Here is a 24,457-nt window from a genome sequence, read left to right on the forward strand (position 1 = left end):
TTTAAATGACGAAATTTCAGCGTCGATCACCGATTGGGCAATGAAACATTTGGTGGAGCTTCTAAGGAAAGTGATATATATGCAGCAATAACGGGGCTTCTTTAAAAGTTGTTTGCTTTTGTCGTGCACCCACTTTAAGGTTTTCATACATTTTAAGTTATGTTAATATATTTTTGTTTGAGTTTAAGGTACTTAGAAATAAAGTAGAAAATAACGGGGAACTTGTCGATTAGAATGCAGCTTACATCCAGTAATCTGATGAGCTGGATAGCCAATTAGAAAAATTTTGTCTCTACCTCTACTTCTCATGCCAGATGTAGAAGCCATCACTTTTACGAGAAATAAAAATCTTCACTAGAAGAAAGAATAAATGACACAAAATGACACTACCTAAAACAAAGAGTACATGTTAGTAGGTACAGACCTTAATTAAAATAAAAATATCTTTGTAGTTAATATTTAGTGGGTTTTTTAAACTCGATCACACGAACGTAGAACAAATTACGACTTTCACTGTTTAGCTGATACATTTCAACTGACCAAGAAACAAAATCATAAAAGCAAGAACCACCTAGCTATCCTTTTCTTTTTTTAATAACAGACTCGTAATCCCTGGACTTCTACTTAAAGTATAACAATAGGTAGTAGGGTAACCCAATACATTTTTAAACTAGTTTGGGTTTACCTGTTTGTGGTCGCCAGTGATATAGTATGGTGGAAAATAGATACATACCTGACATTAAAAAACCTTGTTGTGGGTCTAAAATTAACGGTATAGCATATATATAGCAAATATATTTAAATTTAATGGGATTCCAAAGTACATGTATTTTTCCATAATAAGCAATAATAATACAAATAACGCAAATTTGCTCTAAGGGGTACATAGTCACTTTTTTAGGGACATTGGCTTCATTATCTCGAATTCAGTACTACTTACGTATTTTTTTTATTGCATATAAAATATTATTAACAGTGTCGCCTTTAATTAGATGTATGTCACGGGTAAATAGCTTTAGCCGTTCCAGAGGTATTGGTCGCCGAAGTCGCCAAACTGCCAAAAAATCGAGATTTTCAAAACTTCGAGGTCCCAGTGGCACATGTTAATATCTTCCAATTGTGCTCAAACTTTGGCAATGTTAAAATCTAACAAAATTAAACATTTTAGAGAGGTACCCCCAAAAAATTTCGACATATTTTTTTTTACCCTATGAGATAAAACCACCCTAGTATATACTTTCATTTCATTTCATTTATTTGCAGTCAATGGAATAAATCCTTACATACTAAATATATTAAATAGTTCTGTGAGGACCCCAAAGCCGAGGACTTTGTATCCTCACAACGTACACATATCCATAAATTTTTCTAAAGAACATACCTTTTGAAATAACTTGAAATTTATAATAATATTTGAATTTATCACTTATACATTTTATATGAAGCACCAGAAATATACATATGTATACCTTTATGAATTATACCCTAAATACATATACTCTGTTGTACATTGAATTGATAATTATTAAATCGAAGAACAAATTAGACTTGCGCACTTTTGCACGCAAGCAAAATATTAACATTTTCGCAAACATAAATTTTAAATATAGGATCACCCTAACATGCATTGAATATTTGGAAGAGGTAGGTACGCACAAAACATAAAAGTGCAGCGGTCAATCCACGCTTTGCACACTCAAAATCACATACACCCAGCTACAAATACAACATACATAATAACTTAAGTGAACGAAGACCAGCAGCAATTCGTCAAAATACGCGCCGCTACTAATTGAAATTTCGCTATACATATTTACGCACTAATGTAATGTTAAGGAAACAGCTAATTGCACTACTGAGGACCTCGTAGTGGTGACCGTTGAGCAAAAGAATAAGCAGCCATTTATCCTGGTATCCTGCTACATAGCCCATGCTGCGGAGGTTCCACCGATGGAGTGCAAGAGGCTAGTACAGAACGAAGGGCGGTTGGTTATAGGCGCGGATGCAAATGCGCACCACAATGCGTGAGGAGGAGCAGATATGAACGAGAGAGGCGAATCTCTATTTTGTTACATCCTGCAAACCAATTTGCAGATAGCCAACAGCGGAAATGTCCCTACTTACATTGGTCCAATATCTAGCAATGTTATGGATATTGCATTGAGCACCGAACGTGATATATCAAGGTATGATTGGATGATGTATATTGGAACGATTTTCCGTCATTCCTTGCCAAATTTGGTTTTGAGACAAACCGGTTTCGGCGTTGTGTCATCATCAGTGTCGATTTTCGTTCTCGAATGGAAAATCGTTCCAATATACATCATTTATCAACCCTGTTGGAAAATCAACAAAACAAAATAAGTCAGTATGATTGGATGGTCCTTGATAGACCATCCTTCTCCGACCATGCGTATATCAGCTTCAGCATCCCCCTAAACAGGGTAGAGAAGAGAGGAACCTTTAGAAACCCTAGGTCAACGAACTGGACTAAATTCCAGAAACAGGTAGAAACAAAAGTGGGACAATCCAAAGAGGTTGCCAATGTGGAGGAACTGTAGGAGTCTAATGAATTCCTAACAAGGACGCTTATGAATGCATATAACAAAGCTAGCCCTCTAAGAAGATTCAGCCTTCTAAGAAGACAGGTGAAAGAAATGTTTAAGTTCGCAAAGACCGCGGAACGCGAAGCGTGAAATTTCCAGGGTGAAGAGAATCTCATGGAAAATTTCTGTACGGACATAGCGTGCTCCAGCAAAACAGCACAGTCCTAGCAAGGGGAAACATAGTCCAGGGACTAATAAAGAAATAGAACGGGGAATGGTCACGTAATAGTGAGGAATCCCTTAAGCTGCTCTCCGATGCACATTTCCCATCGGGAGATGGTTTAGAAGAGCCAGCAGACAGCACTCAAACTTCGATCACGGAGTGGGTAGTGCCGGGCTTGGTGACCGATACCAAGATAGAATGGGCAGTGAAGACGTTTTCTAATTTTAAGTAGCCGGGCCCAGATGGTATATTCCTAGCCATGCTAAAAGTTTCAAGTAGAGCGGTCATGGAATGGCTTAAAATAATATTTGATGGGTGCACAAGACTGAATCATGTATCGCATTCTTGGAGAACTGCACCTGTAGCTTTCCTACCAAAGGCGGGGAAGATCGGTCACGTGTATCCCAAACATTTTAGACCCATTAGCTTAACATCATTATAACATAAAGTCCAACGTGGATGAAAAGCTGCTCTCCACAACACAACCTGCGTACACCAAAGGCAAGTCGGTAGACACCGCATTGCATAGGGTTGTAATAAGCATAGATAAAGCCCTGGAATATAAGGAATATTCTCTAGGAGTATTCTTAGACATTGCCGGGGCTTTCAATAATGTTTATAAATGTGCGATTATGGATGGTCTTAATTACATTAAAGTACATCCAGCCTTAAAGAGATGGATTGACTGCATGTTAAATTGCAGGAAGATTACATCACAAAGAGGATTGTACGAAGCCACGAAATCAGTGGACAGGGGCACGCCGCAAGGAAGGGTGCTATCACCTCTGCTGTGGACGCTGGTCATCAACCAACTGCTGAGGCGATTCGATGAGGGACCCGTAAAACATACGGCTTACGCCGATGACGTTGCAATTGTCATAAATGGAAAGTGCCTTCCAACGATTAGGTCTTTAATGGATCGGGCGCTTCGGGATATTCATACCTGGGCATCTAATGTCGGGTTGGAAGTCAACACGGAGAAGACGGATATGGTCTTGTTTACGGAGAGGTACAAGGTTTCAAATTGGACCATTCATAAGGTAGGGGGTGTGACCCTACAGGAGAAACCTTGCACAAAATATCTAGGAATCATCCTAGACAGTAAGCTGTGATGGAAGCTCAACGTGGAGGAGAGGGTGAAGAAGGCTTCAACGGCACTTTGTGCATGTAAAAGAATGCTGGGGTGTACGTGGGGCTTATTGCCCTCTCTTTCTCATTGGATTTTTACAGCGATTGTAAGCCCTATTCTATACTATGGAGTTCTTGTTTGGTGGAAAGCCACACAAAAAACAACCTACCTCAAAAAATTAGAGGGGGTATGCAGACTATCAATGCTTGGCATTACGGGGGCCCTGAAAACAACCCCGACGGCTGCACAGTATGCCATTCTGCACCTTTTACCTATAGACCTGGTAGCAAAGAACATTGCGTTAACAACTGCAACGAGGCTCAGTTTCTCGGGGCAGCTTGAGCGCAGACCATACGGCCATAGTAGTATAGCGTCATAAATCGCAAGAGGAACAGACTACCTGATTCCATATCTGCACTTCGAGGGAGATCTTAAAGCCACAATAGAGGTGGATGGTTGGCGCCAGGGTACTAAAATGGCGGAGGAGGCGATACATGTGTACATAGATGGTTCCAAAGTAGTGGAATGAGTAGGGTCTGCGGTATACTGTGTTGATCCGGAAATAAACATATCCTACAGGCTGCTGGATTAAATTAGCGTTTTCCAAGCGGAAAAATTAGCCGTAACCAAAGCAGTAGAAAGCCTGGAAGAGAATAGCTTAAGCTACAACCGTGTTAACTTTTATTAACAATTAACCAATTAAGGCAATAATCTCGCATAGCACATCATCTAAATGCGTGTTGGGGTGTAAGCAGTCCCTGGAGAGTATCAGGGAGAAGCATACATCTATATCGGGTCCCAGGGCATATGGGAATAGATGGGAATAAAAAGCGGATGAACTAACTTTAAAAAGGGCGCATCCCTTGAAGCTTGCTCCGTAGACGTCCCAATTAGACTGGCCGAGATTAAGCGAAGGCGAGAGGTGCACATGATCGATCAAGCAGGAAAGTCGTGGGTTTACGCGGTTGGCTGTAAAGTGTCGAAGATTATGTGTAGGTCCTACAACGTTAGACTAAAAAAGTTGCTTCTATAATTAAAAAGAGAGGACTGTAGACTCATGACGGGTATTCTGACTGGACACTGCCTTCTGGCGTCACATACCTTTAAATTAGGCTTGGTCAGTGATAGCAGATGTAGGAAGTGCAGGTTGGAGGAGGCAACGATCGAGCACGCTCTGTGCTCGTACCCTGCGCTTACCAGGCTGAGACTCCAGCTATTAGGAGTCACACAGCTGTCAGATCTAGAATCAGCAAGTGGCTTAAGTCCTAGGAAGCTTCTAGTATTTGCCAAGAGGACGGAGTTATTTTATAACATAAGTTTTTTGATAGGGTTTTTCAGTTTGGTCGTTAAAACAGACTTACGGTAACACTACGGACTCATTCAGTCTATGTGAGGTCCTCATGGACCGGCCAGTAAAACCAAACTTAACCTAAACTTCCTTACTGGTTTTCTATTAAATTCAAAACATACTGTAACGAATTATGGGAAATCGAATCTCTGAACTGTCGAATAAATAACTCATATATTCAGTATAACAAAACGTTCTTTATTAAGACTACTTAGGAAGTAGTACTTTTACAATCATGGCGTATTTCACTAAAGCATGCTAAAATCAAACTGATTCCTTGTTCCTCAGCTTGCGCTGACTTTTCGCGAACAGCTGCTTATTTATGTCTCCTTTATGTATCTGGTATTTACTTTCTCTTGTAGTTATATGCGTGTGTATGTGTGAGTAACACTAACTTCTGCTCTTAGCTGCCGACTACATACAAGTATGTGAAATATTCTCGTTGCTGTTAGCTTAGCGGTTTACATGTATGTGCGGCAGATTGCTTTGATGTGTTCATGTACATATCTCCCGTGATAGAACAAAAACAAGTAATTATTTTTTTTTAACATTATGGGAAATTAAGGATTTGCGTAGAAGTCCATATCTCGCTTATATATCAAGCTATTTCAAACACGTTTATACTCTTGGATAGCCTAAATTCTTTTTTTGCGGGAGGGCTGAAAAATGCCTAATGCACCATAATTACTGCCGTCGCAGCAACCGTGTGTCCGTAGATTAAAAAACAGCCCCATTTTGGAACCGTCGCCAACCCCGGTACCACTTTCGCATTACTTCAGGGTGTCGTTCCATATTTCTCATTTTTTAAGAGCCTACTGTTGTCCCTGCGTCCAGGTGCCCGCTATTTGCGCTGAATGTCGATTTAATCGACACTGCTTCGCCTGCGCATTTTTTTGCGCTCCCTCTGAGCATCCATCAGGCGTGTCATTACTATAAATGCCATTTTGCTCACTGCAGTTCAGCATTCCTTCCTGTTGCACATTTCTGATACTAAATTTCTCGTGGTAGGTTCCTCCCCAAAAACTCTATGCAAGGTGAGTCTTTCCTCGTGAAAACGAGCGCAGTGGAACATGACGGTTTCTGCGTTTTCTAACTCCGTGGTACACATACGCTTCCATAAATACTCTTTGGAACCGCCATGTCCACTTAATATCTGCGTGAGATGGTAGCTCAGTTCGCCGTGCTTCCGCTCATTCCATTGAGCTACGTCCCATACTAACGTGGAGTTCCAAAGCCCTTTACTCGAGGCCTCCCACCGTTCTTGCCAGTTAGCTATTGTTTGTGTTCTTGCTCTTTTCTTGGCTTCTTCAGATGGTCGCTCGATATTAATGTTATACAGATCGGCCATTTCGCTTGCCAGTACGTCCACTGGTATTTTCCGGGTTAGAACCAGTACCGCGTAGTTGGACACCGTCCGATAAGCAGTTGCTATTCTTACAGCTGCCAGTCTGTATGCTGCTAATATATCTTTTTGATGCGTCCGTTTAGATCCGTACCACACTGGTGCTGCGTATAGTATTATCGAGCCCACCGCTCTGAAGTGCTCTTTGAAAGTTAACTTAGAGTCAACGTGTATTCCTAAGTATTTTAGAAAATCCTTTGAGGTCATTTGATGATCCCCAACAGTTAAGACTAACTCGTTCGCCGACGGTTTGGAGCTTACTAATACCACTTCTGTCTTTTGGCTGGCCAACTCCAGTCCCGTATTTGTCAGCCATTCCTTTATTTTTCCGGTAGATCAATCTTTAGCACCCCGTCATAAATTACATTCCAAAGCGTTGGACCGAGAACAGATCCCTATGGGACGCCTCCAGTGATGTTGTACTCTCTTGCTCCTTGATCCGTGTCAAAAAGAAGTACTCTGTCTTTAAAATAGCTACCTATTATTCTGCGTAAGTAAGCTGATGTGCCGAAGTTTCGCAGCGCTGCCCTTATCTGCATCGAGTTCGCAGTGTTATAAGCATCCTTGATGTCCAAAGTAATCAGTGCACAGAACTTCCTTTTATTTTGGCCTCCAGAGATAGCTTCTCTGGCTATATTGACAACTTTTTGTATTGCATCCACGGTGGATCTTGATTTGGGGAATCCATATTGATTATTCGATAAGCCACCTGAGCTTTCTAGGGTCAGCTGTAGACGATAGCTAACTATACGCTCGATAATCTTTCCTTGGGAATCCAGCATACAAAGTGGCCTGTTTGAGGATGGTTGCTCCGGCTGTTTACCGCGTTTCAGTAAGAGGACAAGTCTTTGTCATTTCCACGGGCGAGGGAACACGTCTTCTTGCATACAGGCATTAAAAAGATCAGTAAATAATGTAGTCCTAGCTCTGATCGCGGCTTTAAGGGCTATGTTTGGTACTCCATCTTGTTGCTCTTTTTTATGGAAATTTTAAATTCCTTTCTTTGTGCAACATAGGTGCTATGTAGCTCCGCTTATCGTGGTGATGAGGGTGCCCTCTGCGCTATTCTTCGTGCCTTGTGACATTTTCTACGCTCTTCCGCAATTTCGTTGTTCCACCAATATACCAGAGTGCGCTGGGCTTTTCCGCGACTTCTGGGCATGGCAGTATCACATGCCATACATAGCGACTTAGTTATTTGAACCGACTAGTCTTCCGCATGCAATCGTCGTACTATGGCATCTTTCCGGATAATATCAAATATTTGTGGATGGAAAAGGTGCTGTATCCATTTCCTACTTTGTAGATGTTTTGCTGCTATCGTTCGTGGAGTTTCAAGCAGCTCTACGCTAATAGCTTTATATATCGCTGTATGTGTAGACGTTGCTTATGGACCGTTTTGCTCTTCTTGCTAATTCGCTGCTAGCGAAGGTGAGATCTATAATGGATCGTCTGGTACCTGTATATATCCCTGGTTCTTTTAGGAGTTCTAGCCTCAACGAAGTAAGGCTTTCAAGAAGGACTCTCCCTCTTTCGTTGGTTCGTCTACTTCCCCACACAGATGACCATGCATTGAAGTCTCCACACACTAAAAGCGGGTGTTTACCGCGTGCTTCCATGGTGATCCCGTACATCATGTCTTCGAACTCGGCGATGGTCATGCTTGGACGGGCGTAGCAACTGAAGACGTTGGCGTCATGTTTTCCTGTGGAAGAAATTTCCCTGGTGCCCAAATTGAGGCTTTCCCTGCCGAATCCGAGTGCCAACCCTGCTCCGGGCGATTTTTGTATTGTTCAGAAAGTACCACTATGTCATACCCTCCTTCATAGACTGTTTGGGATAATAGCTCTTGGGCTTCCCCCACATAGGGCGTATTTCGGTGCGTTTTCGCAACTTGCAGCCTTATGATCTTCCTGACCGCATTTCCTGCATAGGCTAGACCTATGTACAGTCACCTTACATTTCTGAGCTATATGCCCGTAGCCTCAGCACCTGTAACAGCGTTTATCTTGCTTGACCTCTCTAATTCGGCAGGAAACCCATCCTACCCGTATTCTTTGAGTACTAAGAACAGCCTTGGCATCATCCGCTGTAAGGCTTATAAGGGCCGACTTCGTGCCACTGTACCCGTACCGTATCCTGCATTGCTGGTGGAGGGCGTTGCAAATCTCCTCGGGCGCAGTAATCCTGTCGAGATCTCTGCACTGTGTGATAGTGTGACCATTTGGGACTTTGCTATAACTTTAGCCGAGTCCTTCAGTACCGCTTAAATTTCTGCTTAGGCGCTTGTTTTCCCACCTTGCGATTTTTTCAGCTGTCTCCACCCAGGGATTTTAATTCGTCCCAACCTCTCACTTAAGGCAATATGTCGGCGTACGTCGCATCTCCCGCCTTGGAAATGATGATTGCGTCCGGCCTAGCCTTAAGTGTTTTTTTCTTGTTCGTATTTTTAGCTAATTGCCACTCTCCCGTCTTTTGGGCTGCAGTGTCCTCTTTTTGCTCCGTCTTCTCTTGCGTTTCTTGCCGTCGTTTGTGACTACCCACGTGCCCTGGCATGACGTCTTTTGGTGTAGTAGTGGGTTTGACCACGTTGTTCTCCTTGGTCGTGTACGAGTTGTTCCTCCGTCGCTTTCCTGGGGTAATGTACTTCTATCCTTGGCACTTTCGGTTGCATGCAATTTATGTTCCAAGTTCTTTACCTCTAGGGCCGACTCGATGTACAGCACTTTTATTACGAAGGCCAAGCGCTTGATTTCCGCGTCTATATTATTACACCTTAGGAAGAACTGCATCAAGTCCTCAATCGCCTTGCCTAGCTTGCTCATCATTTTCCCCAGGGGGGTTTTGCTGATTTAACGCAGCTGACGCTTACTAAATTAGGTCATTTAATGTGGGTGTGCCTGTTTGAGCCTTGCAGTCGGAGTTTCTTTGCATACCTTTGGTGTAGCAGCCGGCGACGCTCCTTGCTTGATTTAGGCCTCCGCTTCTTTGAGTTTCGTTACCACTTGCGACGTATTGTTAAGGCCCCCATCCGATGGGCCACACCCTACTGGGGAGCTAGGTAGCTTCCTTCCTACGAATAGATTGACCGGCATTTCTTTCTCCTGTGTTTGGTTTTTTAAGTTATTATTGTTTATCTATTTAATTGGGTCTCCACTTTAGGCCGCTATCTTGGTCCGAGTGTGCAGTCACCTATATTGATCCCGCGGTTGTCTATGCGAAGGCAGGGAGGCCACATGAAGGTTGACACAGTGCCTTATGAAGACTGCGTTCAGAGCCCGATCAGTATTAATCGGGAGGATCTCAACCGAACCTGCATCACCAACTGAATGATTACGTACTTTGAACGTACCTCAAGGTTTTAACGGGACGGAGACGAATGGGACATTAACCGGAAATTCATTTCGACGGTGTATAAAGCCGTGTACTGAGATTTCCGAATGTTACAGTCGTCAGCGCTTAACAAACATATCCAAATCGTTGATTCCGGTATACCTTAATTAAGACCTTACTGGGCTCAGTCTTAATATGAAAACCACGTTAAATTTACAAATAGTTTACCTCTTTACCTTCCTGCGTGTATATCCCACCTCGTATAGTTGTCTCCCTATCTTGGGTAGGTGCTCCCTTAAAACAACCCCGGGCTAGGCTGTGGATGCTTAGTTCAGGGCGGCATCTACTCGCCCTGTCACTGGAGGTTCTCAGGGTGCTTTAGGCCTTTTAAGCCAAACCATCCTCACCAGCCGCTCTTGGTCGAGGGCTGCTTATTTGATATTCGCAGCTAACCTAATTAATTGGCCGTTAACTGTGCGCCAGCAGTGACCCCCTTGGTCTGAGCTCAGCCCAGCCTAAAGTCTAAACCTTTTTATGTATAAGGGGTTAACATTTTCAATTCCTAGTTTTGGATTAATTAATTAAAATGTAAACTTGCATTTCTAGAAAATGCCGTGTTTTTAGCATTTCAAAAAACCACGTAACTTGGAGTTCTATGAAATTATAACACACATTTTTTCATACATTTAAATTTTTTGTGTTTTAACAAAAGCACGTAATTTCAAGAATTTTTTAAATGACGAAATTTCAGCGTCGATCACCGATTGGGCAATGAAACATTTGGTGGAGCTTCTAAGGAAAGTGATATATATGCAGCAATAACGGGGCTTCTTTAAAAGTTGTTTGCTTTTGTCGTGCACCCACTTTAAGGTTTTCATACATTTTAAGTTATGTTATTATATTTTGGTTTGAGTTTAAGGTACTTAGAAATAAAGTAGAAAATAACGGGGAACTTGTCGATTGGAATGCAGCTTACATCCAGTAATCTGATGAGCTGGATAGCCAATTAGAAAAATTTTGTCTCTACCTCTACTTCTCATGCCAGATGTAGAAGCCATCACTTTTACGAGAAATAAAAATCTTCACTAGAAGAAAGAATAAATGACACAAAATGACACTACCTAAAACAAAGAGTACATGTTAGTAGGTACAGACCTTAATTAAAATAAAAATATCTTTGTAGTTAATATTTAGTGGGTTTTTTAAACTCGATCACACGAACGTAGAACAAATTACGACTTTCACTGTTTAGCTGATACATTTCAACTGACCAAGGAACAAAATCATAAAAGCAAGAACCACCTAGCTATCCTTTTCTTTTTTTAATAACAGACTCGTAATCCCTGGGCTTCTACTTAAAGTATAACAATAGGTAGTAGGGTAACCCAATACATTTTTAAACTAGTTTGGGTTTACCTGTTTGTGGTCGCCAGTGATATAGTATGGGGGAAAAATAGATACATACCTGACATTAAAAAACCTTGTTGTGGGTCTAAAATTAACGGTATAGCATATATATAGCAAATATATTTAAATGAAATGGGATTCCAAAGTACATGTATTTTTCCACAATAAGCAATAATAATACAAATAACGCAAATTTGCTCTAAGGGGTACATAGTCACTTTTTTAGGGACATTGGCTTCATTATCTCGAATTCAGTACTACTTACGTATTTTTTTATTGCATATAAAATATTATTAACAGTGTCGCCTTTAATTAGATGTATGACACGGGTAAATAGCTTTAGCCGTTCCAGAGGTATTGGTCGCCGAAGTCGCCAAACTGCCAAAAAATCGAGATTTTCAAAACTTCGAGGTCCCAGTGGCACATGTTAATATCTTCCAATTGTGCTCAAACTTTGGCAATCTTAAAATCTAACAAAATTAAACATTTTAGAGAGGTACCCCCAAAAAATTTCGACATATTTTTTTTTTACCCTATGAGATAAAACCACCCTAGTATATACTTTCATTTCATTTCATTTATTTGCAGTCAATGGAATAAATCCTTACATACTAAATATATTAAATAGTTCTGTGAGGACCCCAAAGCCGAGGACTTTGTATCCTCACAACGTACACATATCCATAAATTTTTCTAAAGAACATACCTTTTGAAATAACTTGAAATTTATAATAATATTTGAATTTATCACTTATACATTTTATATGAAGCACCAGAAATATACATATGTATACCTTTATGAATTATACCCTAAATACATATACTCTGTTGTACATTGAATTGATAATTATTAAATCGAAGAACAAATTAGACTTGCGCACTTTTGCACGCAAGCAAAATATTAACATTTTCGCAAACATAAATTTTAAATATAGGATCACCCTAACATGCATTGCATATTTGGAAGAGGTAGGTACGCAAAAAACATAAAAGTGCAGCGGTCATCAACCCTTTCCACACTCAAAATCCCCTACACCCAGCTACAAATACAATATACATAATAACTTAAGTGAACGAAGACCAGCAGCAAGTCGTCAAAATACGCGCCGCTACTAATTGAAATTTCGCTATACATATTTACGCACTAGCATACAACACACCAACGCACGCCATACAACAGAAGGCAGAAGCATTGGGCAAAGCAAAACACAACATTAGAATCAGGTGACCACAAACAAATGTACAAACACACAATAGTTAAAGCAAAGGCTGGAAAGCACGGTATGAGCAAGTACAAAGGCATTGTATTCAATAAGAATTAAAATCAGGTGACCACAAACAAATGTACAAACACACAATAGTTAAAGCAAAGGCTGGAAAGCACGGTATGAGCAAGTACAAAGGCATTGTATTCAATAAGGAGCATTACGGTACGTGGAAATTCATGGGAAGGAAATATTCACCGGAATAACAGTTGTTTTGTATTGTTAATACTGTTAGTTAGAAGTCTTTATTATAAAATAACCGTTTGCCTGCGTGCAAAAGTTAGTATATAAGGGCGACGAATTCGCATTAAAATGCAGAGATTAGGAGACAGGCATACGAGTCGGTAGGTTTTATGACTACCGACCAAGAGTACACCTGAAGGTTTTTTTGACTTCATTTGTACTAAAAGTATATTCGTCTGGAGGCTTTATTACTCCATTCGACCGCAGAGGTTGGCCGAGGGCTTTATTACCTCAGCCACCTCTTACAAAGCAAGGGAATCAGCTAGGAGTAGAAATGGAATTTTTATTAAATAAATACTTTTGTAACGCATTTATACGAAGTAAACAGGGTTATTCTTTTGGAAGGACCGGTAGGAATTTCTACTTTCAGGAACCCTGGACGGACTGAGGCCAACCCCGGCAAAGTCAAAGGAAAAGTCCGTCACAGTTCTTAAATTAAATGTAGAGCTTAAAGTATGAAACTTATATACATATATGGACCGGAAAACTTAAAATGCAGAGTTTAGAATAATTAAAAATTTAAACCTTGGTAGTGAAAAATCCAAGGAAACCGTAACGCTCAGTGAATACCTCAGAATATGTTTAAATGAACGTTTATATACTATTCGCCCTATCGCCCAAGTATCTATACACCTAGATAAGCGCTCACGATTTACTACTGCATCCTAAAATCTACTTGTTGCGTAGAAATTATTCCGTGCATGCAACATACGAAATTTTTTCTTTCAGCAAGGCGAAAAAATATTCAAAAAAAAAAAAAAAAAATCAAAATTAATCGAAAAAAATCATGATTTTTTTTCTTATGGTAAACAATTAGTAATTGTTTTTTTTTCGGAAAACAATTGAAATAATCATTGGACATTAAAATAGGAATCTAATTAATTGATTACTAATGCTAATTCAGGTCTGTACTACTAACACATACTCTTTGTTTTAGTTAGTGTCATTTTGTGTCATTTATTCTTTCTTCTAGTGAACATTTTTATTTCTCGTAAAAGTGATGGTTTCTACATCTGTAGTGGAATTCACTAACTTATAACGATGCGATTTGTCGAGATTTTAATAAACGATTTCGTCGCTTTCCTTATCGATTGTACTATTCACTAACTTAGTTTTAACGACTCGAAATAGTTGACATTTAAATTTCGTTTTAATAGTAGAAAGGTGAAAAACCTAAAAAATGCGAAAAGCACAAAAGGAATGCCCAAAATAAACAAACTCCGTATACTAACTGCCTTTAAAAGTTAATATTGTGCAAATTTTTTGATATTTTAACAAAAGGTAAGTAAATGCGGTATTAATTTTGTGTTATTTATTACGAGAGCAGTAAAATACTGTTTATTTAATATATATTCAAGTGAAAGCAATGTCGTATTCATGTACATAATGTAAGTAACTGTAACATATGTGAAGGGGGATGGCATACTTGTACGAATATATACAGCCCAATTTTAAACGAAAATTCCGTGCGAGTTTTTTCCCTTCTCCCATTCCTCGTATTCTAAATAAAAAATCCTTGTGAGTTTTTTCACTTCTCCCTTTCCTCCTATTCTGAACAAGGTTCGAAAAAGCGGAAACCGGTTATGGGAGAAAAGTAGGTGTTATGAATGTGAGGGAGAGGGAGATTTCTCTGCCATTTCATAGGAGTTTTTTCACTAGTTAAATTAAAGGGAATGCATCAAAATAGTTAAAGGAAATTGGTTATTTTAAGAAAGAACACAAATTTGTGCTAAAATATGTATTTACGTTCTACCACAATATTCTCACTGTTAATACAACAACAACAGCAACCACAATATTCTTTGTTTTAAGTCGAAAAGTATATCATAAGCAACGGAAGAGATCTTCGCATATTTGATGCAGCCATCCAGAAATTGGGCAAGACTTTTTTAAGAAGGCTTAAGAAGATTTTGGCATATGACGAACGGGGAACTCAACTCGACTTGACCGCCAGAAAATTGCTTTGCAGAATGAATGCAGGCAACTCCGGCGGATTTGTGTTATCCCGCCGGTCTTCTTCTTATGCTCCTCTGTTGATGTTGCTGTGGCACCAATTCATTTCTCATTTCAGTGAATACCACATGAAATGCAATAATGTGCATTGTTTATACCTTATTTCTTAATTTCAAACAAATTGGCAACAATAATTAAACTTTACAATTTTTTAAACGAAATAAGAAATGCGCAACGAAATTTCAATTGACAAAACAGCTGACTTCGAAATTCCTATTCCTAAATTATTCTTCTCCCTAGGATAAACGAATTGGAGGAATTTTTCCGCGGGAATAAAAATTCCGCGAGAACAAAATTCCGCGAGAATATTTAGAATTGGTCTGATAGTATATAACATCTCCCTTCTTAATTCAAATGGTAAATTCTTTACATGACATTCTTACACCGGAGCATATACATTAACACATATTTATGTACATACATATGTATGAATGTACATGTGGGTGTACTATGTATACTAAGATTTAAATATATAAAAATTCAGATGTTCTTATAACTAAAAACGTTTTCGCAACCATCTGGAATTTCGACGGTAAATGGTTTGGTCTTCTAATTCAATCCAGTATGATCTAGGTGAGTCGTGTGTGTCGATGATTTTAGCTTTTAACCAGTATTTTCTATTGTGCTTATAGCATATCTTCTCTCCCTTTACGAATGATTGTTTTTGCGAAGCAGATCGATCGTAGTACCTTTTTGATTTGTAGTTTTTTGCATTTATGTTATTACCTATGTTAGGAGCGATTCTTGGTTGAAATAAAATCTTTTTCGTTGGTACAAGAGTACGGGTTTTTCTACTCATTAAAAGTTCCACTGGCGAAGCATCAACATCTTTAAGCGGCGTATTACCCTACTCAAGTAAGGCTAGCCATAACTTTTGATTACTCTCATGTGATTTCTTTATTAAGTTTTTTGCTATCCCAGCAAAGCGCTCAGCAAAACCGTTGGATTGCGAATATCCAGGGCTTGTTGTAGTTAATTAAGCTCCAATTTGGTCACAAAATCGTTTAAACTTATATGAATTGAAAGGCATATTATTTGAAATTATTTCTACTGGTAATCCGTGTACTGCGAAGCAAGTTTTTAATGCATTTATACAATCAGCTGCTGTTTTCCTTTTCAATGGAGCTATGTCTAAATATCGCGAATAGTAATCAGCTATTACTAAATAGTTTTTTGATTCACATTCACAAATATCTTGGCCTATCTTATTAAAAGGAGATTTGGAATGCAGTGGGGTATCATGGGTTCCTTAACATTTGATGACCGAATTCGTTGGCATACGTCGCAATTTGTTATCATTTTTTTAATCGCATCATCAATTCCTGGCCAGTACACTAATTCGTGAGCGCGCTTTTTCGTTTTCTCAATACCCAAATGAGACAAGTGTAGCTGTGATAATATTATTTTCCGCAAGTTTGGTGGTACGATAACCCTGCTATTCAAGTATAAGATACCATCTTCTGAAAACAGATCGTTACGATACTTCCAAAACTGTTTGAGAGCGTCACTTAATATATCTTTTTTATGAGGCCAGCCATTTATTAAAACATTCTTCAATTCTGCTAAATGCTCATCTTTATTGATTTCGTTTCGAAAACTGTCTGGGCGTTCGTCGGTGATGTTTAAGGAATGGACGAACTCAATGTCAGGAGCGTTATTTTCGTCATCAAAATAGCGAGATAAAAGATCAGCAATGTATAAAAACTTTCCTGGAACACGAATTAAGTTGAGGTCGTATTTAATTAAACTTAGTTTGATGCGTTGAAGTCTAGCGGAAGGAATTTTGCAAAATTCTTTTTTCATTATGGAAACTAGGTGTTTGTGATCCGTCTTAATTGTAACCTTCCGACCATAAATATAAAAATGAAATTTACGACAAGCAAATAAAATGGCTAAAAATTCTTTCTCTGCCTGAGCGTAGTTAACTTCTGCGTCGGTGAGACTGCGTGAAGGAAATGCAATGGGCTTTCAATTTTGCATGAGACAACACCCTATACCAAATTTAGATGCATCTGTCTCGAGCGTTATTTCTTTTTTGTCATCAAATGATTGTAGCGTCGGTGCATTTGCTATCATTGTTTTTATTTGTTCCAAACAGCTTTCATGAGGTGACTGCCACTCATACACGACGTTGGACTTTAGCAACTCTCGTAACGGTTGGGAGATACTAGACAAATTAGGTATGTATTCGCGAATATAATTTATCATGCCAGGTAATTTTTGCAAGTCTTTCTTAGTATTTGGTTTTCTAATTTTCATTATCGCTTTCACTCTATCAGGATCGCAGCGTATGCCATCTGGTGAAATAATATTACCCAAATATTTAACTTCTGTTACCTTGTATTGAATTTTGTCGACATTAAACTTAATGTTCAATTTTCTTGCGTGATCCATAACTAACTTCAGAGTGCGATCATGCTCTTAAACACTTCTAGCCGCAATCAATATATCGTCAATGAAAACTATTACGTTTGGAGTATCTTCGAAGTTTCTCTCATTATATTTTTTAAAAACTTCTGGACCTATTTTGATAGCATATGGCAAGCGCTTGAAACTATAACACCCAAACGGTGTATTAAAAGCACAGAGCTCACTAGCTTTTTCACTAAGTCCTATTTGCCAAAATCCCTCTTTCAGGTCCTACACAGTGAATATCTTACTATTAGCAATACGTTCCGATATAGATTCAAATGATGGAATGGTATGATTTTCCGACAAAATATCTGCATTTAAATCTTGAGGATCAATACACAAGCGAAGTTTGCCTGATTTCTTCTCTACAACTACAAGATTACTAGCTCGTTCAATAGGACCATCCACCTGCTCAATAATTTTATTTTTAACCATTTTCTGTAACTCGTTTGTTACTCTTGCTACTAAGGATTGCGGGATTATCCTTGCTGGCTCTACCACCGGGACGGAATTTTTCTTAACTTGAATATCCGAATTACTTACAAAGCATCCCGTTCCTTCAAAAACATCACAATATTTTCGTATAAATTCATCCTTTGTTACTTCTCGAATAACGTTAACGCGTTTAATAAGGTTTAGCTGCTCACATGCTGCAAGTCCTAAAAAAGGTTCGTAACTGTAACTCCGTGGTGGCAAACCGCCATCGTATAGCAACGTATCTTTCATATATTTTTAAAAATACTTATAAGGCAAAATATTGACGTCAGCACCGGTGTCTAACTTAAAATTTATAAGGCAGTCATTGACTCTAATTTTCTCATACCATCTTTTCCGACCCGCAGTTACGTCTTCAATATTGTGCAAAACAATATCATCGCCACTTCCTCTTTTTTCATCATCTTCGTTTAATTCGTGAACTATAACAAGCTACACTAAAATGATTTAAACGACCGCAGCTGTTGCATTTTTTGCCGAATGCTGGGCATTTGCCAAACTCATGAACACCTTTACAAAATTTACAATTAGAGCTTTGTCTTGAATTATTCTTAACTCGTACATTTTCTCTGTTCATACTTTTTGTGTTTTCCATATAACTGCTATTTTGCGAAAAGTCAAATTGTCTGCTCCAAAAGCTTTTTCTGCAGCTTTTGGCTATTTGTACCAATAACAATGTTGTCTCAAATCATTCTATCCGTGTCAATATATCCACAATTTTTTACCCTTTTACGCAAATCAAGCATATACGATTCAAATGGCTCCCCTTCTTACTGTTTTCTGGAATTGAATCTAAAAGATTCGTATACCTCATTCTTTTTGGGTGTGCAATAATTTTCAACAGCTGCAAAAACTGCGTCATAATTTTTCTTCTGCGCCTCTGAGAGTCCAAAAGTGTTAAATATTCCAATTGCCTCTGGGCCGCAGGCGTTGAGGAATATTCCAACTTTCTGCTGTTCTTTTCTTTCCTCGAAATCAATGGCTATGGCATATATGTCGAAATTTTGCTTCAAAACTCTCCATCGCTCGGAAATATTTCCTTCAAATTTTGGCGGATCAGGACTTCTCACGTCCAGATTGCTATAGGCGTTGCTATTATTTGCCATTACAAAGTCCTCACTTTCGCTGTCCGTATTTAGTTCGCTTGCTTCTTGCTTCAGTTCAGTTCCACTCCGTGTTTTCATTCCTTATTCGACTGCACCATGTGTTATTTATTACGAGAGCAGTAAAAGACTGTTTATTTAATATAGATTCAAGTGACAGCAGTGTCGTATTCATGTAAATAAGTATACTTATTTTATAATGTAAGTAACTGTAACATATATGAAGGGGGATGCCATACTTGTACGAATATATAGTATATAACAAATTTCATATTTCTCGACATAACCAATTTCTCATATTAAAATAGAATGGCGTCATCAATTAGTAGCAATCAAAGGAGAAGCCGTACCACAGCAGACCAGCTAAGTCGGATGGTGGACTTTTTAATGGAAACTCCGTGATTAGCGGGTTCCAGATTTCTAAAGCGGCATGGAAAAGCCGTATGCGATAAAAAATGGAATGAAATGGCGACAATGCTGAATAGCCTCGGAGGTGCTGTAAAAACTGTTGAGCAGTGGCGTACGGTAAGAGACCATTCTTATTTTCTTGTACTTCAATGGTATATCTAAACTAATTTTGTTTTAAAAAGGTATGGAGGGATCTAAAAAGCCGTATAAGTCTAAAAGTTCGTGACAGGAATAGGAAGCAGGCAATGACAGGTAACAATCCTATATATGAACAGCGGCCCACTGAACTTGAGAGGCGAGTAATTGCCCTTACTGGCAAGGATTACCAGCAAGGTGATGATGCCTGCGATGAAAACGTGCCACAGATGGAGGTAATGCACAAATCATTTATTAGTTAATAATAGCTTGAAAGATGACCATTGTTCCTCTTGTTAACAACAGCAACTGCGTATGGAAAATGAGGAAAGCATCATTGTGGAAATAAACACGACGTCACCTGACGAATTGCCAACGGTTTTTCATGATGCACTGCAATTGGTTTCACATGGTGAGCTGCCATTTGCTTTTCATGAAGCAAGCGCAAATATGCGGTCATCTACGCCAGTTGCTCCGTCAAGGAGAACGCCGATTACTCCAGCAACGAGAACGATCCGAAGTGGTGCGAACCGGAGGCGCGTAGTAAGTGCCAGCGAGACCAAAAAACGTTTTTAGAACTTGCTCAAACTCAGACATCAGCCCCAAAAGTAATTTGTTTAATTTTGCATCTAAACATTATAGATGCTAGCTGAGTCAAGTGTTGCCGCTGTGGAATCGTCCAGCAAACAAGCCTATGCTTTAAAATTATTATTATTATTATTATATACGTATTTAGGCTTGATACCGTTTTCACACAGAATCTTAATCGAATCATCAAATTTTATTTGATAAAATAATTAAGTTTCCCTTTTCATACAGGGCATTTTGCTTCATTAAGCGAACATCTTTCAGCAGCTCCAAAAAAATATTTCGTTTTTACAAAAAAAAAAAAAAAGCAGCCGTTTCCTTCTTAACTATAAATACAACCAAAATAAAATGCATGCCCAACTACCCATAGATGTTGCACCTAACCAAATATGTGCCTATTTTCGAAAAAGCCAAGCAGCAAATGCAGCGAAAATTAAGTTTCGAATTTTTTCTTGTTCTTCCATTTTTCGTAAATTTTTGAAAATAATTTATTTTTGGTTGTTATTTGCTACATTGACAATGAAATTCGTAGCACCAAGCAAAACCGACTGGGTTTCTCACTCGATTAGGCATTCAATAAAGCAATAATGAGATAATTAAAAATTTGTATTTTGTATGGAAGATTGAGTTCAATTAGGGCTTTAATGTAGAAAACTTCACTAATTATTTCATTAAGCCTCTGTGTGAAATTGGTATGAGATAAGTTTTGAGACTAACAAAAAAGTAATTAAAAGCTATTTTTGTTCAGCATACTGTAAAATAGTTGTATTGTTATTCTCCTTTTAACAACTGCTAGCATATTAGTGTGGCTAGTGTACAGGCGACGAAGTTGATGGCGGAGAGTATGGCCACATTGGGTAATGGCTTAAAGGCATGTACGGATGCTTTCAATAATTTAACTAATGCAATATATCGACTTTAAAATCTATAGCCTTTGAAGATATTTTATTTTTTTACTTTGAATATAAAGTTCCTATATTTATATATTATATTTAAGTTTACTACACAAAATGATGTAACTTTTTATTAGTATATTTATGGCAGGTTTATATGTAAGTAAACATGAAGTGCCTTTTTTAATGTCATTATGTATGTTCACATTGACCAATACCGTAAAAATTTTCTGAAATTTTAATGTAATACCCCGACATATATGTAATACTCGTATATTGCTGCTACAGGCTAGGTCCACTCACAAACATAAGAATGACGATATATTGCTGTTTAAATGTTTTTTTTTTTTTTGTATTCAATAATCGAATGTACCTAAATTTAAACTCAGACTTACGCTGCTACAATTACAAAAATTTTGTAGGATCTCTTGTTTTGATTTCAAATTCAAAACTCATTGCGAGCATTTTTTATTAGCAATATAGGAGTATTACATATATGCTTATTTCGTTGCTGCAAATACGTGAAATTACACATGTTTATAAAAAGTTTTAAAAAATGTGTCAACAAATAATGATTTTGTAATAATAATAATTTAATAAATTATAAATGAGGTATATCATCAAAAAAATTTATGACGGTCTTTTGGCAAAGTCAGTTTTAAAATTTGCCAGCCTTCTGCTACAATCAAACAAATTTTGACGGCTGCCTTGTTTTGATTTCGAATTCAATACTCATTGCGAGCATTTTCTATTGGCATTACATAACATATATGTACCCCAACATGCAGTTTTACAATCAATTAAATTTTTGGTTTCGTGCAAACTCGCGTTTATTTATATCAGTCATAAAAATATACGTATTCAATACGGGTTTTCTCATTAAAATTTTATTTTTAATTTGATTTCGTCTTTGCATTTAAGTGACACTTAATTTTTTTAAATATTTTCCTAAAGAAATAGTTCAATGTAAACAAATGAATGAATTTTTCTCATTAAACTAAATTTATGATGTATAAAATTGAGCTGTGTTAAAACCTCATAAGTATTTACTTTAATTTTAAAGGACATGAAGCTCGTTTCGTTTCTGTTGAAATGATATTGTTAAGTTTGACTGTTCGGTATGATGGAAGTTTTCGCTACCTAAGTAGACCTAATATAAAAGAAAATGCCAAAATGTTTGCTTTACATTCCTGCAGATTTTTTATACTCAGTTGAGCAGAGCTCGCAGAGTATATTAACTTTGATTGGATAACGGTTGGTTGTACAGGTATAAAGGAATCGAGATAGATATAGACTTCCATATATCAAAATCATCAGGATCGAAAAAAATTTGATTGAGCCATGTCCGTCCGTCCGTCCGTCTGTCCGTTAACACGATAACTTGAGTAAATTTTGAGGTATCTTGATGAAATTTGGTATGTAGGTTCATGAGCACTCATCTCAGATCGCTATTTAAAATGAACAATATCGGACTATAACCACGCCCACTTTTTCGATATCGAAAATTTCGAAAAACCGAAAAAGTGCGATAATTCATTACCAAAGACGAATAAAGCGATGAAACTTGGTAGGTGAGTTGAACCTTTGCCGCAGAATAGAAAATTAGTAAAATTTTGGACAATGGGCGTGGCACCGCCCACTTTTAAAAGAAGGCAATTTAAAAGTTTTACAAGATGTAATTTGGCAGTCGTTGAAGATATCATGATGAAATTTGGCAGGAACGTTACTCCTATTACTATATGTATGCTTAACAAAAATTAGCAAAATCGGAGAACGACTACTTTAAAAAAAAAAATTTTTTTAAAGTCAAATTTTAATAAAAAATTTAATATCTTTACAGTATATAAGTAAATTATGTCAACATTCAACTCCAGTAATGATATGGTGAAATAAAATGCAAAAATAAAAGAAAATTTCAAAATGGGCGTGGCTCCGCCCTTTTTTATTTAATTTGTATAGGATACTTTTAATGCCATAAGTCGAACAAAAATTTACCAATCCTTGCCAAATTTGATAAAGGGCTTAGATTCTTAGATAACTTATTTCTGTGAAAAAGGGCGAAATCGGTTGAAGCCACGCCCAGTTTTTATACACAGTTGGCCGCCTGTCCTTCCGCTCGGCCGTTAACACGATACCTTGAGCAAAAATCGATATATCTTTACTAAACTTAGTTCACGTACTTATATGAACTCACTTTGTATTGGTATAAAAAATGGCCGAAATCGGACCATGACCGCCCACTTTTTCGATATCGAAAATTACGAAAAACGAAAAAATGCCATAATTCTATACCAAATACGAAAAAAGGGATGAAACGTGGAATTTGGATTAGTTTATTGACACAAAATATAACTTTAGAAAAAACTTTGTAAAATGGGTGTGACACCTACCATATTAAGTAGAATGAAATGAAAAAGTCCTGCAGGGCGAAATAAAAAACCCTTGAAATCTTGGCAGGAATACTGTTCGTGGTATTATGTATATAAATAAATTAGCGGTATCCAACAGATGATGTTCTGGGTCACCCTGGTTCACATTTTGGTCGATATCTGGAAAACACCTTCACATATACAACTACCGCCACTCCCTTTTAAACGCCTCATTAATACCTTTAATTTGATACCCATATCGTACAAACACATTCTAGAGTCACCCCTGGTCCACCTTTATGGCGATATCTCGAAAAGGCGTCCACCTATAGAACTAAGCCCCACGCCCTTTCAAAATATTCATTAACACCTTTCATTTGATACCCATATTGTACAAACGCATTCTAGAGTCACCCTGGTCCACCTTTATGCCGATATCTCGAAAAGGCGACCACCTATACAACTACCACCACTCCCTTTTAAACCCCTCATTAATACCTTTAATTTGAAACCCATATCGTACAAACACATTCTAGAGTCACCCCTGGTCCACCTTTATGGCGATATCTCGAAAAGGCGACCACCTATACAACTACCACCACTCCCTTTTAAAACCTTCATTAATACATTTAATTTCATACCCATATCGTACAAACATTCTAGAGTCACCCCTGGTCCACCTTTATGGCGATATCTCCAAAAGGCGTCCACCTGTAGAACTAAACCCCACGCCCTTTTGAAATACTCATTAACACCTTTAATTTTATACCCATATCGTACAAACATATTCTAGAGTCACCCCTGGTCCCCCTTTATGGCGATATCTCGAAAAGCCGTCCGCCTATAGAACTAAGGCCCAGTCCCTTTTAAAATACTCATTAACACCTTTCATTTGATACCCATATTGTACAAACGCATTCTAGAGTCACCCCTGGTCCACCTTTATGGCGATATCTCGAAAAGCCGTCCGCCTATAGAACTAAGGCCCACGCCCTTTTCAAAATACCCATTAGCACCTTTCATTTGATACCCATATTGTACAAACGCATTCTAGAGTCACCCCTGGTCCACCTTTATGGCGATATCTCGAAAAGCCGTCCGCCTATAGAACTAAGGCCCACTCCCTTTTAAAATACTCATTAACA

General features: G+C 38.2%; 2 protein-coding genes across 13 annotated transcripts in view; both read left to right on the forward strand.

Annotated features, from left to right (window-relative positions):
* Nucleotides 1-22,811, forward strand: part of LOC137235425 (uncharacterized) — a 149,772-nt gene extending 126,961 nt beyond the window's left edge. For all 5 annotated transcript variants that reach the window (XM_067758406.1, XM_067758408.1, XM_067758407.1 and 2 more), the window contains 3 exons: nt 19,228-19,444; nt 19,510-19,698; nt 19,769-22,811. In XM_067758406.1, the coding sequence (XP_067614507.1) occupies nt 19,385-19,444; nt 19,510-19,698; nt 19,769-20,038 (519 nt within the window). In that variant the 5' untranslated portion in view covers nt 19,228-19,384 and the 3' untranslated portion in view covers nt 20,039-22,811. The remainder of the gene's footprint in view (nt 1-19,227; nt 19,445-19,509; nt 19,699-19,768) is intronic.
* The window catches only part of LOC137235424 (uncharacterized), a 993,733-nt gene that overhangs the window by 211,676 nt on the left and 757,600 nt on the right, over nt 1-24,457 (forward strand). The gene's annotated exons all lie outside the window — the stretch shown is intronic.

This window comes from Eurosta solidaginis, chromosome X, assembly GCF_040869045.1.
Source record: "Eurosta solidaginis isolate ZX-2024a chromosome X, ASM4086904v1, whole genome shotgun sequence".
NCBI lineage: Eukaryota > Metazoa > Arthropoda > Insecta > Diptera > Tephritidae > Eurosta > Eurosta solidaginis.